Source organism: Vigna angularis, chromosome 4 (genome assembly GCF_016808095.1).
Source record: "Vigna angularis cultivar LongXiaoDou No.4 chromosome 4, ASM1680809v1, whole genome shotgun sequence".
Classification (NCBI taxonomy): domain Eukaryota; kingdom Viridiplantae; phylum Streptophyta; class Magnoliopsida; order Fabales; family Fabaceae; genus Vigna; species Vigna angularis.
Window position 1 is genome coordinate 7,769,924 of NC_068973.1, and position 15,166 is coordinate 7,785,089.

A 15,166-nucleotide genomic window follows, 5' to 3' on the forward strand; every position below is an offset into this window, starting at 1 on the left:
GCGATATGGATGAATTTAATGATATAGAAAATAGGGAGGGTCATATTATATTCTGGATAACGAATGTAAAATTCATCTACAACCCAATCATCGATCATTTGGGACAAATAATATGTATGAACATGGTAGGTTGTTACATGGAAATAACACTTGTTAAATAAGCTAGATCCATTAAGCCAATGCTTGAATGTAGTGTTAAATGAGCTTGGTATCCAGACTTTTATTAGAAATGTAAGAACTCCAAGACAGGTTCATGGATGTTCTCTTAGGAAAACCAGACAGCTTGGTCTGTCTAAGAAACAAGAACACGAACACACTCTGCATCACTAGCCCAGGTCTTTCGAGAGGACCTGTCTCTCCCTTACTAACACTCACAACTTTTCAAAAACTACCCAAAACAACCCCCCATACAGACTATATATATTAGTCTGTTTACACCAACCCCCAGGCAGTTATAACTGCATGTTACCCTCATTTCTCCTAACACACACTTTACCACTAAACCTATAAGATAGTTTTGGTAAATAAGCTAGATCAAATGTTCTTGAGTAAGTTTGATACATGGAATTCTGGTTCTTTTATGGTCAAGCCATTAGAGGTGGTGAACATGATGATTCAGAGGGGGATTAACATCACTTGTCTTTCCCAAACTAAATTGGGTTGGAGAAAAAACTAATATGCTTGACTCTATTTATACTTTGGGTTAGAGGAAAAGTTACATCAAAGAATGCATGACTATTGTCATGGTTAAGGATTGAAAAGGGAGTACTTTGTATTTAAAATGGATTGGGGACAAAGTTGTAAATGAGTTGGAGAGAAAACTAATGTCCTCGACACTTTAGGATCTAAACTTTGGTACACAGGAAAAGATGGATGACAGAACAACGGGAGTGTTATTGTGGATGCGGATTGAAAGGAGAGGATGGTGATTGTAAAATGATCAATGGCAAAATTGTGTCTTGAAAGTTAATTAGTGCAGGGATATTATCAATATTCATCAGTACATAAGCATCACAAGTAGGATAAAAACCACTTTTGAAAGGCATGCTTTGGGAAGATTTTGAGGGTTTGCTCAAAGTATTCTAAATTAGGAAGGATACTATTGATTTAAAAATGACATGATTTTATGATTATGAATACTTAGAGAGAGGAGAACATTTACGGAAGGAGTCTGGTAAAAGAAGTAAATTCTGATTTATCGATGGGTCTATAACGAAAAGGTCTTTTATTTTTTACAATATTAATGAGAAAGTATTGACGATTAGAGTAACATTTGAGTGCCATGAAAAATGTTGTGGAAGGGAAGGGTGGTTGCATAACTTATATTTAGGTTTTACAAGAAGACATCTATAATTGGATAGTTACTAGGGTGAAAACTACTGGTGGAAAGATTGTTAACTAATAGAAACTTTTGTGTGAATGCATGCTGCCGTTTCTAATTGACATATCTTTATAATGACCCCAATCACTTTTTGATCACTTTTCTTAGTCCCCAAATCAAATTGACCAGACATCTCACTTTCGTGCATAGTATTTAGGAAGTTGCTCTAATTTAGTCCTAACCTTGGAGATAATTCTGACGCAGTCTACTAAGAGTCTGTGTACATATTGTGCATTATACATTTTAAACCTTGGAGATAGTTCCCACGTAATAAGAAATTCTTTGTAAATTATACTATTCTTCATTTTAAACTCCCATTTATGCTTTACTTCTAAATTCTCTTTGAAATTCAGGTATTTGAATTGCTTGAAATCATCCAGTTTAGATGTCCAGATTCCACTTCTCAGCTCTCAGATATTGTGGCTGGAATGAAATATGACTTGTCGGTGAGATACTAGTCCTTAAAACATAGTAAATCTATATTTTATGTATGGAAAAAATCAAGATGATATTTTACATTTTCATCTCGTTCTTGCCTGCCTTTGGGTGAACATTATTTTAGGCGGAAGACATACTTGGAAATTCTGGAAAGGATGGTGTGTACTATTATTCTGAGAGAGGTGATCGGCTAATTGACCTGGCCGCTTTCCACGACAAACTTTGGCAGGTTGGTCTATTGTCCAATTATTAAATATTAATTATTTGTTATTGAAAATATTATCTTTGATCTTTATTCCTTGAATTGTAGTTTTTCTTTAATATTGTTTATGAAATTTAATCTATTTTCTTGTTGCAGAAATACAATTCAGCTTACTCCCAGGCAAGCAACATTGGAAATGAAGTTGAGCTAAATAATGTTCGTGAGACAATTCAACAGTTGCTTAGATGGGGTTGGAAATACAATAAAAATCTTGAGGAACAAGCTGCACAACTTCATATGTTGACAGCCTGGTCTCAAATTGTTGAGGTGCAGATCTTTCTATTTCGATTTCTCCATTTTTTCCCCCAATTTGCCCATGCTTCCTTCTTTCTCAGTGCTCTTCTTTCCCTCTTCCACATCCTCAAACTGTGGCCTAAAGTTCTTTCTTCTTTTGCATCCTTCATAAAACCCATCTTGCTCCTGCCTGCAAATACTTCCACTGTTTTAAACAACAGCAATCCATGCCATGCTCACCTTCAACTGGATGACATTGAGCCCAATTGAATTAGCATTTTTACCACTCTGTACCCACCTCAAATTTTCCTCCCCCTACATGAAAGCTATTGTGTTAGACAATTAAAAGTATATGTGAGGAGGAATAAAAGGGGAGAAAGTTAGAGGCGGGAAGAGGGGATAGTCTGTTAGAGGAGAGAGGCTAATCTGTTAGAGGAGAGAGAGGGTATAATAAATAAACAAACAAAATAGAGAGAAAGGGGATCATATATTATTTTGGGATTTAGACTAGACCTCTTGGCCAGTGGAGGGAGGGAGGCTTCCTTGGGGGGGGGGGGGGGGGAGACTGATACATGTATTTTCCTTTTCTACATGTTACAGAGGAAATAGAAATACATATACATACATATTTCTTTTATACTGTTGAGTGTGTGTGTGAGCATAGAGCTGTTGTTCGGTTCCTTGAATAAAGGAACCTAACAGATTTGGTCCGACCTGCCGGATCTGTTCGGGGGGAAGAGGAGTGAGCTGTAGCGGAGAAGAATGGAGGGACGAATGGTGGCTATGGAATCGACGGTGGAAGAGTTGAAGGCAAAAATGCGAGCGATGACTCTCGAGCTTCGACGAGCTTTCGAACAACGCTCTGGAAACCAAGACCGTAGCTCTGAAGGGAGTCGTGATTCTATCAATGCCGATCGAGAACGATGATCATCGGAGAGTTCTGAGGAGGAATCAGAGGACGGTCAAGGCGAAGTACAACGCAGTTGGATGAAACGCGTTGAGCTCCCAACTTTTGAAGGTACTGACCCCACTGTTTGGATAACAAAGGCTGAGAAGTTTTTTGACATCCAAGGAGTGACGGAGAAAGAGAAGATGAAGCTGGTTTATATATGTATGGAGGGAAGCGCTAACTACTGGTTCCGCTTCTGGCAGAAGAAAACCAGACACCCAACGTGGAAGTTGTTTACAGAGGCGCTGACGCGGAGGTTCGGAGGACTGAACCAAGGCACTATTTTTGAAAAGTTGGCTGCCGTGCGACAGAAAGGAGGCGTCGATGAGTATATCCAGGAGTTCGAAGTACTCGTGGCGCAAGCAACCAGAGTAACTGAAGAGCAATTACTGGGGTATTTTTTCGCTGGTTTGCAGGAGGGATTGCGCAACTTAGTGAGACCGCACGACCCACGCGACTCTTTGACGGCAATGGAGCGAGCTCGAGACGTCGAACAAGTGGGGTTGATACTGCGGGGGAGCAGTGGAGTCAGAGGAAAAGGAGGGGCGTCGTGGGGAAGATACTCAGCGAGTTCCGAGACGGTTGCGAGAACGAAAACTTTTCGAGGGCCGTCAGAAGGGTTTGTGAATGGCGGCGGAGGGCAAGGGATGAAGAAGGACGTTAGTGTGAATACTGTGAATTCGAAGGCGGGTAGTAGTGGAGGAGGAAACGCAGGAAGGGGAGTCCGAACTCTGCTGTATCCAGAATATATTAAGCGACAAGAAGAAGGGCGCTGCTTCCACTGCGGTGGACCTTACAGTCCGGGCCATCGCTGTGCTGAAAGGAGCATGCGTGTCATGATATTGGCTGAGGAGGATGGAGAAGAAGAAGCAGAAGAGAATGCCGAGGTGGAACAAATGACGATGGAGTTGTCGGGGTTGTCCGCTGGAGGACACACGCAATCTAATACAATGAAGTTGCAAGGCTGGGTGCAGAGAAAGAGAGTTCTGGTGCTAATTGACAGTGGAGCCAGTCACAGTTTTATATCCACCAGATTGGTGAAAGAAATGGGTTTGGAATGCACCGACACACGTCCTTATAAAGTATGTTTAGGGGATGGGAAAAAGAAAGTGACTGGTGGGTATTGTGCAGGAGTCCCCGTGATATTAGAAGGTTTGGAAGTCAGAGATAAATTGTATCTCTTTGAATTAGGCGGTGTGGATGTGATATTGGGAATTACTTGGTTAGCTTCCCTAGGAGAGATAAAAGTGGATTGGGGACAGCTCATTATGAAGGTGGAGCAAGAAGGGAAAGAAGTGGAGATAAAGGGGGATCCAACTTTGACACGTAGAGTGGTGACTCCAGAAGCTCTCATAAAGGAAAAAGGGATTGAAATTATGACTTCAGTTTGGAGCTTGAGCCAAGCGGAATTGATGGAAGGGGAGATAAAAGAGAATGGCTTAACTCAGGATGAGGAGGCAGAGTTGAAGCTAATTCTAAATGATTTTGAAGGGGTATTCAGAGACCCCCAAGGATTACCACCTGAGAGGAGAGTCGACCACAAAATTCCCTTGAAAGAAGACAGTGAACCAGTAAATGTGAGGCCGTATAGGTACCCCCATGGAAAGAAAACTAAGATAGAGCGTCAGGTGGAAGAGATGCTGAATTTGGGCATTATCAGGCCCGGTAACAGCCCTTACTCTAGTCCAGTAATACTGGTGAAAAAGAAGGATGGAAGTTGGAGGTTTTGTGTGGACTATAGGGCGTTAAATAGAGTAACAATGGCCGACAAATACCCTATTCCAATCATTCAGGAGCTGCTGGATGAACTCCAAGGAGTGTCCTATATTTCAAAAATTGATTTGAAAGCGGGGTAGCATCAGATAAGAATGAAGAGTGAAGATATTCCAAAAACTGCTTTTTGGACGCATCAAGGGCATTATGAGTTTCTTGTGATGAATTCAGTATTAAGACCCTTATTGAGAAGATTTGTGTTAGTATTTTTTGACGATATACTCGTCTATAGCAAGACATGGGAGGAGCACTCACAACACCTAATGCAAGTCTTAAACGTATTGGCTGAACATAAACTTTTTGCCAACAAAAAGAAATGCGAATTTGGCAGAAGACAAGTGAGATATTTGGGGCACAAGATATCGGCAGCAGGGGTGGAGATGGATAAATGAAAAGATTGCAGCTGCTTTGGAATGGCCAAAGCCCAGAAGTATCAAGGAGCTGAGAGGATTCCTTGGGCTGACTGGGTATTATAGAAGGTTTATTAGAGACTATGGGAGGATAGCTAAACCCCTTACTGATTTGTTGAAGAAGGGGAGGTTTAAATGGTCTACAGCAGGAGCAATGGCTATGCAAAAGCTTAAAGAAGCTGTGACGACAGCTCCAGTACTGGTTCTACCGGATTTCAATCAAACCTTTTGTGTAGAGTGTGATGCCTCGGGTACAGGAGTTTGGGCAGTTCTATCACAGAAAAACAAACCCATAGCCTTCTGTAGTAAGGCGTTATCTGGGTCCTCTTTGACCAAGTCCATCTATGAGAAGGAATTGATGGCGCTTGTGCTGGCTATACAACATTGGAGGCCATACTTATTGGGTCAAAAGTTTGTTGTCTTTACGGATCAAAAGAGTTTACGTTATTCACTGGAACAACGTATTACCACTCAAAGCCAGCAAAATTGGCTAGCTAAGCTCCTTGGGTATGAATTTGAAATCAAATACAGAACAGGTGCATCCAATCATGTGGCTGATGGGTTATCCAGAAAAGAAGCAGAGGGGGAGGAAGTAGACAAGGTGTTACAGATGATATCTAGAACCTATAGGAGGGTGGCACAATCTCTTCATTGGGTGGGAATGAAGAAGACAGTTACAAATTTTGTGGCTACATGTCTAGTATGTCAACAACACAAATACTTGGCGGCCTCTCCCCAAGGATTGTTGGAGCCTTTACCTATACCCAAAGCAATATGGGAAGAGATTAGCATGGATTTTATAGTACGACTACCCAAATCTCATGGATTTGACACGATACTAGTAGTGGTGGACAGACTTAGCAGATATGGGCATTTTATCCCAATTAAACACCCTTATACAGCCATATCAATAGCTGAAGTGTTTGTGAAGGAAGTGATTAGACTTCATGGGATACCTATGACCATTGTCAGTGATCGTGATTCCACATTCTTGAGTGCGTTTTGGAAGGAGATTTTCCGCCTGCAGGGAACACAACTTAAAATGAGCACGGCTTATCATCCAGAGACGGATGGGCAGACTAAAGTTCTGAATAGGGTGCTGGGAACTTACTTGCGTTGTTTTAGATCAGAACAGCCCAAGATTTGGAGTCAAGTGTTGCCTTGGGCGGAATATTGGTACAACACTAGTTACCAAGGAGCATCCACTCTCACACGTTTCATACCTGGAGAAACAGTGGTGGAAGCAGTTGCACAAGACTTACAAACCCGTGATGAGGCTTTGACACAACTGAGATACCATCTGGCTAGGGCTCAAGACCAAATGACACACTATGCCAACAAGAAGAGGATGGAAGCCAAGATACGGGAAGGAGATTGGGTATTGCTTAAAATCAGGCCTCATAGACAAACATCTATGCTCACAAGGTTACACCCAAAGCTTTCAGCAAGGTATTATGGACCATTCTTGGTGGAGAAACAAATAGGACCAGTTGCTTTTCGCTTGCAGTTACCAGAAACATCAAGAATACACCCTATATTCCATGTTTCCCAGTTGAAGCTAATCTGTTAGAGGAGAGAGAGGGTATAAATAAACAAACAGAATAGAGAAAGGGAATCAAATATTATTTTGGGATTTAGACTGGACCTCTTGGCCAGTGGAGGAATGGAGGCTTCCTTGGGGGTGGGGGGGGGGGGACGGGACTGATACATGTATGTTCCTTTTCTACACATTATAGAGGAAATAGAAATACATATACATACATATTTCTTTTATACTGTTGAGTGTGTGTGTGAGCATAGAGCTGCTGTTCGGTTCCTTGAATAAAAGAACCTAACATATTGTGAAACCGATGAAAAAACATTGATCCACTTTCCACTCTGGCTTTGTTTTTTCTTTTCTCCCTCGTGGGGCGGGTAGGAGGTGTGGTGGTGCGCATTGTGAAGGACTGTGAAGAACAATGACAAAGTAAGGCAGTGGAGGGGGAGCATGAGACCTGTATAATACAAATTAGAAAAAGCTGAGGAAATGAAGGAAAATGTTTCCCCATGGAATTTTTAATGAGTTAATCTATAGCTATACATTGTTTTCAAACAGTGGGAAACCTGATTCACATTTCCAACCTAGGTAGTGTCTTTGTCTTATTATGTACATTCTCTAACATTGTGCTATTTTGTTAAGGTGTCTGCTTCTAGAAGATTAATAATGATAGAAGATCGAACTGAAATTCTTTTCCAGTGAGTTGCTGCACTTCATTAGTGAAAAAGCAAAAGCTTTAACTTGGCATTCTTGATTTTCTCATTGTTTGTGCAATTTATGTAACTGCTAAATTGTATTGGCAGGGTCCTTGACGCGTCTCTTAGTGCTTCTGCTTCTCAGGATTGTTCATTAAAGATGGCATTCATACTGTCCCAGGTAAATATTGCAATTTGTGATTTTATCATCTGGAAATGTTGATGTGTTCTTCATCAATTTGAGTCATTCTGTTGTTATTTGTATCTTTTCAGACAGACTGATTTATATTTATATAATGTGAAATTTCTCAGGTAGCATTGACATGCATGGCTAAGCTGCGAGATGAAAGATTTTTGTTCCCTGGTAGTCTTAGTTCTGATAATATCACTTGCCTTGATCTCATTGTGGTGAAGCAATTATCCAACGGTGCTTGTCTTACTATATTGTTTAAGCTTATTATGGCAATTCTTAGAAATGAATCTTCTGAAGCTCTTAGGAGACGGTACGTTTCATGTTCAGTAACGAATTCTGGTGGTGTGGCTGTACACGATTTTAATTTGCAAACTTACACTTGCATGTTTTGTACAGTCAATATGCTTTCCTTCTTAGCTATTTCCAGTATTGTCAAAATGTGGTTGATCCTGATGTTCCATCAACAGTTCTTCAATTCTTGCTGCTCAATGAACAAGACAATGAATATATTGATCTCCCAAAGGTATAATTTCTTGAATTGTTTACAAAAGCAATACTATAATTTGATGGCAGATTAAAAAACTTCATTGCAACTTTTACCTTATTTTTTCCAGATCGACAATGAACAAGCAGAACTAGCTCATGCAAACTTTTCAACTTTGAGGAAAGAAGCTCAGAGCATTTTGAATTTGGTTATTTGCTACTCTTACTAAGCTTTTCTTTTCTATATACATTATTATTCAGGACACAACATGTCCAATTTTAGCATGGGATAGAGAAAGGATCGGGCTTATGCTTGTAGGAGATTATGTTGGGAAGTCCCACATCACCTTCTAATCCTAAAATGCGGCTTATACATCTGTTAGGCAACTTCACTTAATCCAATTAATTTTTAAATGAAATTGGACGTGTTGTAGCCTATAGCCCATGTTGGTAATTTCCTATTGTAGTAGCCTTGCATGGCTTTGCATACATCATGCTTGAAATGTCCTGCCCTTGGTGTAAGGGAGTGCGTTGAAGATCTAACATCGATTACAAATATGGTCAAATTATAGGATGTCTCACCTTGTTAAATTGATTTTGTGAGGTTGAGTTAAACTTAAAGTCCTCTTTTTAAGAAATTGTATAATGTATGCAACGAGATATAATTCACTTTTATTGAATCTACTTTTGACAGATATATACATTTTTTCTTCGAAAATGTCTATTGAAAACTATTATTTTTTTAAAATAAAATGAAACAAGGGTGCATTTCAACATAATGAGAGGTATGTGTTTTTATTATCTGTAGTGAAACTGTCAGTTTTAGTTTTAGTTGAGATTCCATCCTCACATTAGACTGCTGAAATATGTTTCTCCAACAGGATATTGTGTTATAGGCTTCTTGCTTCCATGTGCTATCATTGGTCTGTTTAGCATTACTTTTTCAGAGTCTGTTTCTATTCATTATTCTTATGTCAATTATTTACAGCTTAAGTTAATTTAAAATTGTAGGTCATAAAAGATGCTACACATGGTAGTGAGCCTGGAAAGACAATATCACTTTATGTTCTTGATGCACTGATTAGTATCGACCACGAGCGCTATTTTTTGAGCCAACTTCAGAGCAGGGGATTTTTAAGGTCTTGCTTTACAGCCATAAGCAATGTTTGCAATCAGGTGCTTGTTCTTTCCACCATAATCTGTTGCATCTATTTTGAAACTTGGCAGTTTTTGATTCTGCAGTTGTAGACTGTTTATTTCTTTTCACAAGGGAACTAACACATAATTCTTTTAATGGTTATTTTGGTTTTTGTAATATCGTTATACTTTTGTTTTATTTAAGTGGTTTCACCCATTTTGTATTGAGGGAAAATTTCTGATTTGAAATTTCAATAATAAATAGGATATCTTTTTATCTTTATCCTACTTGGTGTAGCAATTCATTATATGTGTCCTTTAGTTATCACTGGTGTGCTTGGTAACTTGTTATTACAATGTATGCTGTCATTTTTGCTCATTGATATTGTATTTAGGTTTTAGAGAAATTTCATATTTAAAATGTATCTAATGTAACATGGGCCACTGTTGAATGCTGGCATGTTTGGCAATTGTTTTTATAAACAATGGAACTGTCTGTTTCATGTCATCCCTATTTCCCAGGAATCTGAGGATAAGAACAATTATTCTCATCTTGAAGATCTCTTTTTAAATCACGCCTATCCCAACAAAAGTCAGAAACAATAAGTAGGTAACACTAAAACAGATCTCAATCCGTAAGTTGCCAAACCATCACCACACCTATTTCTCTCCCTGAAAGTATGGGAAATTTTGAAGTGTACACTCGTCATGGACTCAAACGTTAAGCCATTTCTTAGCTTCCAAGGCCCAATGTTTCACATTAAGCAAGTAATGAGTCGCAATCCAAAGAGTTCTCCATCCTTTTTGTAGAATTTCCATAAACTGTTTCAAAGGCTGAAATTTCAGATTTTGAATTCCTGAAGATTTTACAGCAAACTGATCTATGCCCTTGATTTGAGTATGCCCCATCCGTATCACATTTGATCCATCCTCCAATCCACCCGAATAATCATATGTGATTTCCTTGGCCTGCAAAAGAACAAAAGGGCCTTGATAATTTTGAATTCATCAATAATGGAATGCATGTTACCCTGTTTCCAAAGAACCAGAAAGACTCTGGTGAAAATTCTTTTTTGATATGCTGGTGTTGAGTTTGTTGTCCCTCAAACTAAATTCTGTTCTTACTATGCCAAATCTCTGCTATTAATAATAGCAGAAATCATTCTCAGCACCTAATTACTGCGATTTCAATGAAGTTGCATAATTGTCTTAATGCTAGTAGGTTCTAGTCTGAGGTCAGTAATGCTTTGAAGCCATTTCCTCAACCTAGCGGCAAATGAACAGGTGAGAAACAAATTATAGGAAGTTTTGAATATATATTTTTCAAAAGAATTAAACGCAGGTTTTAAGCAGTTTGTGCTCCCTTGACAAGGGAGTGAGTGTTTCATTCTTATGGGAATGAAAGTTATCATCTACAAGAACTGCTTATTCCCATGACATTCTTTTACCTTTTATTTTTATTTTAAATTTTCAAAAATGTTCTTTTTATAAAATTACTACGGACACGGGTGTCTTTGGGAATAACATTCTTTGGTATAATACTTCCGAAAATGCAAAATCAAGAGTGAAACAAATGTCCACCAAGATTTTTTCTTTAAGAAAGAGAGGAGATAGTCAAATGCAAGAGGATGAAAAATCCTCGAGAACTAAAAGATTATTCTTAAAGAAGAGGAACAAAAGAACAAAGTTAAAGAAAAGGAACTAAAGAACAAAGTTAAAGAAACGGAACTAAGAGCATGAAACATTTGCATGGTGTGCTAATGAGTCCCACATTGGAAGTATGGTATTTTTGTGTGGATTAATACAAGGCCTTGTGCTCTTGAATCACGTTGGAAAAAATAATACTGATTCATTTATGTCTGGTTCAAGGATGGCGGCAGTCTTTCACTGGACTCTTTACAGAGGGCATGCACTTTTGAGGCTGAACTTGCTTTACTACTAAGAATCAGCCACAAGTATGGGAAGTCTGGAGCACAGGTACTGTTTTCCATGGGCATATTGGAGCATCTTTCATCTGGCAAGGCAATCAATTTACAGGTTAGGGAAATTTTTCTTGTTAATGCCTCATCTGCTTTAATTCGGGTTACTGAACAGTAAATAATCTGCAGGGAAGTTTAAGGTGGGTTGAGACAAGACATAGAAGAGATGTGACTGTGGATGTTGATAGACAACGGATGATTATAACTCCAGTCATGAGATTAGTGTTTTCACTAACTTCCTTGGTTGATACATCTGACTTTTTGGAGGTTGGCTTTTGTGCTCCATTTACAATATTTTTAATATGATGGTTTCTATGAATTTTCCTTGCTACCCAATTCGGGAATCAATCATGTTACCACATTCCCTGCCAGGGAAGTTTTATTATTATTTCAATTGTGAATGAATTTTATTTAAATGGAAATCCAATTTTTGTTGCATTGATGTATGATATAGGTGAAGAATAAAATTGTTCGTGAGGTAATCGATTTTGTCAAAGGACATCAATCACTCTTTGATCAGGTTCTCCGTTTAGACATTGCTGAAGCAGATGAGCTAAGAATGGAGCAGATCAATTTAGTTGTTGGTATTCTTAGCAAGGTATTGTTCAATTATTTCTGTATATTTATGAACCTTTTACTGCAAGTGTGATGGTAGCTTGCCAGACTTAGTGTAGGTGAAGTCAAACAATATTAAGTTACTGTTTAATTGAATTCTTTGAGAACTTTACCTTTTATATATAAGGTAAAGCGTGATTTTTTTTCCATGCTCAATGGTAACACCATCCTAGTTCTAGCTGCAAGAGGCTTCAGAATTCTACTTACGAAGCTGTGGTCGTTTCTTTTTGTTACTTTACATTTTTTATTTTTATTAGGTTTGGCCTTACGAAGAGAGTGACGGGTATGGTTTTGTTCAAGGGCTTTTTGGTATGATGCGTGCTCTTTTCTCACATGATTCAAAGATTCCTAGTTTTGCTCAATCAAGAGTATCGCCTGAGGTGAGTTTGTAGTTTTCTTAATTAATGTTATGTTATGGCAAAGAGTATTTGACATTATGTATACATAGTATTATTAATCCTAATCTTATGGTGATATTACCTTCTTGAATTATCAGAATCAGAGGAATTCAGAACTACGGATGTTTAATTTGTGCTACAGCCTGAGCTCGTACTTATATTTTCTAGTCATAAAGAAATCCCTGAGATTGCAGGTATATTATACATTCATCAGGCAGTTTTTATTGACCTTGAGCTATTTTCCCCATTCAGCTAGTGTATGTGCATTTTTTTCCCTCTAAACAGAAATTTGTTTTCTCTTGTAATTTTCTGTCTCAGCCTTCAGATGCCTCGTCCAGTTACCCTACTTCTGTTGAACTTCAACAACCTACATTGAGCTTGCTCAATTCCCTTCTTTCTTCTGTTACAACTGCTCTTGAAAGGGCAGCTGAGGAGAAATCCGTATTGCTGAATAAGGTGAAAATGCAAAGAAACTTATCTCTTTATCTTTTACAATTGATTTTGTTTACATTATTGCCATTTTAATATGGATGTATAAAGAACACCTTATTCGCACATCTGCAGATCCGAGACATAAATGAACTGTCAAGGCAGGAAGTGGATGAAATCATCAATATGTGTGTCCGGCAGGACACTGTTTCATCTTCAGATAACATACAGAAAAGGTTAATCATTTGACTGAGGTCTTTAATTTGAGTTCATCTTCATGTTGTCGTATTTTGTAGTATCTTTCTCCTTTATCCATTACATTCTTTGTATGGTTTTTAAATTTTTTTACAGGAGGTACATTGCAATGGTAGAAATGTGTCGAGTTGTTGCTAATAGGGATCAGCTAATCATTTTGTTGCTCCCACTCTCCGAACATATACTAAATATCATCCTTATCCATCTTCAAGAGAGGTGAGGCTTTAAGTTGGAAAGGTGATAAGAATGTTAATGTTAACTGAAATTAGATAAAATATTGGGTTCGTGAAGTTTAATGCTAAATGGCCGAACCTTAGGGAAAATTATACAAAGCCCTAAAATGATCTTTGATTCTCTAGGCTAATCTTTCTCTGTAATCTTCTGGCAGTTCTGCTGCGCTTGATTCAACCTTGACAAAAGCAATTACATATGGTTCCAAGTATGATGCACAACAAGACGTTTCTTTGTTATGTGGAAAGTTAGTCCCAACCCTTGAGCGACTTGAGTTGCTGGGTGAGGTATGGGTATAGTTCTTCTTAATGTTCCGATGGTTTAAAGTCAACCTCTTGAATATGACCTTATCTGCTAGATTGTCATGTATTTATTTAGTAGAAATCTGGTTTACCCTAATTGGCCAATTCTATTATGCTTTCTTTTCAGGATAAAGTAGGGCACAATCTCAAAGTATTCCGCAGACTAGCAACTTCTGCCAAAGAGCTTGCAATTCAAAAATTGATTTAAATGTCTTCAAAAATTTGCTTCCCTTAAATTAACTGCTTGGGCGCTGTAAATTATGTAAGTTCTAAGTAGTTTCACAGAATTCAGTTCAAGCTATAAGAAAACAACTTCACACTTTTTGTTGTGTATATGCTGAGATTTTAGTTCTATTTCTGAATTATTGTACTCAAGCATGGATGCAATTTAAAAGTCGTCTTGGAATGGCAAATCGACTAAAGTCCCTGACTGGCCCTTAAATTTTAGACGACGTAGCTGATAAATAGAAATGTTTCCTACGAAGCAAAAGCTACAGCTCTTTGGTCTTGAGGTTTCAGGGATAAATTTGATTTATCCTGTTATAGGGTAACAGATTAGTTTCAGGTTTGGTCTCCACTATATTGTGTATTTTCATTGTGATATGTTGAGGTACTGGAGAAGATTGAATGTTGTTTATGATGTCAATATATAACTGGGATGGTAAACATGTTTTAGCATTCTTGTTTTTGTAAAATGAAAAGCTAAATTTATGCTTTGGTCGCTATACATTTTTGTAATATAAATAAACTTTTTGATGAATTATAAAAATAACGTGAATGAATAAGTTATTTAGAAGATATGCACTATGCATTCTGTTAGAGCTGTTAGATTTTGGAAGTTTAAATAATTTGACTATGCAAGTTATCCCATTACTGATCTGCATGAGCTACGATCTCAACAAACTAAAATACTCAGCTTTCCTATTTTTTATTGTCGGTTTATCTCATATTGTCATTGTTAAGTATTGTCATCTATATAAAGGTGGTAGGCAAAAAGAAGGTAATTTTAATATTTTAATTTCATAAAATTAACAAAATGTTGTAAATTTATTTAATTTGATTCGAATATAATTGTCTCTTAATATCAGTTTAGAAAACTATTCACTCAAACGAATAAAGCATAAGAGTAATATATTGTAATTTTATTGTTCTGATCCAAGAGTTGGATGTATCTTTTTTAATTGCGTTTTAAGAGTTGATATGACCATGTTTCTTATCTTGGATATGTTCCAAATGTGTTGAGTGCTGGTAATAAACACAAAAGAATAACATAGATTTTGGTTCTAAAATTGAATAATTAAAATTAAATGTATCTTTCTCGTTCTTTTTTCTATCTTTTATATATTGTTCTTATTGTATTATATTTTCTATTGCTATCATAATTCATCTTGATTTCGAAATTAATTGCTTTCAGGTTTCAAATAGACTTGTTTCCTAAAGAGCTTTTAATAAAAGATTAATCTTT

General features: G+C 37.6%; 1 protein-coding gene across 2 annotated transcripts in view; it reads left to right on the forward strand.

Moving 5' to 3' along the window:
- LOC108331562 (nuclear pore complex protein NUP205) overlaps positions 1-14,396 on the forward strand; it is a 33,602-nt gene extending 19,206 nt beyond the window's left edge. Inside the window, exons 27-46 of one of the 2 annotated variants that reach the window (XR_001832400.2) lie at positions 1,735-1,827; positions 1,944-2,048; positions 2,178-2,348; positions 7,627-7,682; positions 7,788-7,860; positions 7,992-8,182; positions 8,269-8,395; positions 8,487-8,564; positions 9,367-9,531; positions 11,362-11,529; positions 11,601-11,738; positions 11,926-12,069; positions 12,344-12,466; positions 12,583-12,678; positions 12,803-12,940; positions 13,049-13,149; positions 13,265-13,384; positions 13,557-13,686; positions 13,829-13,963; positions 14,078-14,396. Coding sequence is in view for 1 of the 2 variants with exons in the window: in XM_017566326.2 (XP_017421815.1) it covers positions 1,735-1,827; positions 1,944-2,048; positions 2,178-2,348; positions 7,627-7,682; positions 7,788-7,860; positions 7,992-8,182; positions 8,269-8,395; positions 8,487-8,564; positions 9,367-9,531; positions 11,362-11,529; positions 11,601-11,738; positions 11,926-12,069; positions 12,344-12,466; positions 12,583-12,678; positions 12,803-12,940; positions 13,049-13,149; positions 13,265-13,384; positions 13,557-13,686; positions 13,829-13,909 (2,298 nt within the window). In the remaining variant the exon portion in view is untranslated. Of the gene's footprint in view, positions 1-1,734; positions 1,828-1,943; positions 2,049-2,177; positions 2,349-7,626; positions 7,683-7,787; positions 7,861-7,991; positions 8,183-8,268; positions 8,396-8,486; positions 8,565-9,366; positions 9,532-11,361; positions 11,530-11,600; positions 11,739-11,925; positions 12,070-12,343; positions 12,467-12,582; positions 12,679-12,802; positions 12,941-13,048; positions 13,150-13,264; positions 13,385-13,556; positions 13,687-13,828 lie in introns of both variants that reach the window. The other variant, XM_017566326.2, reaches the window with a different exon arrangement.
- Positions 14,397-15,166: the final 770 nt, after the last annotated feature.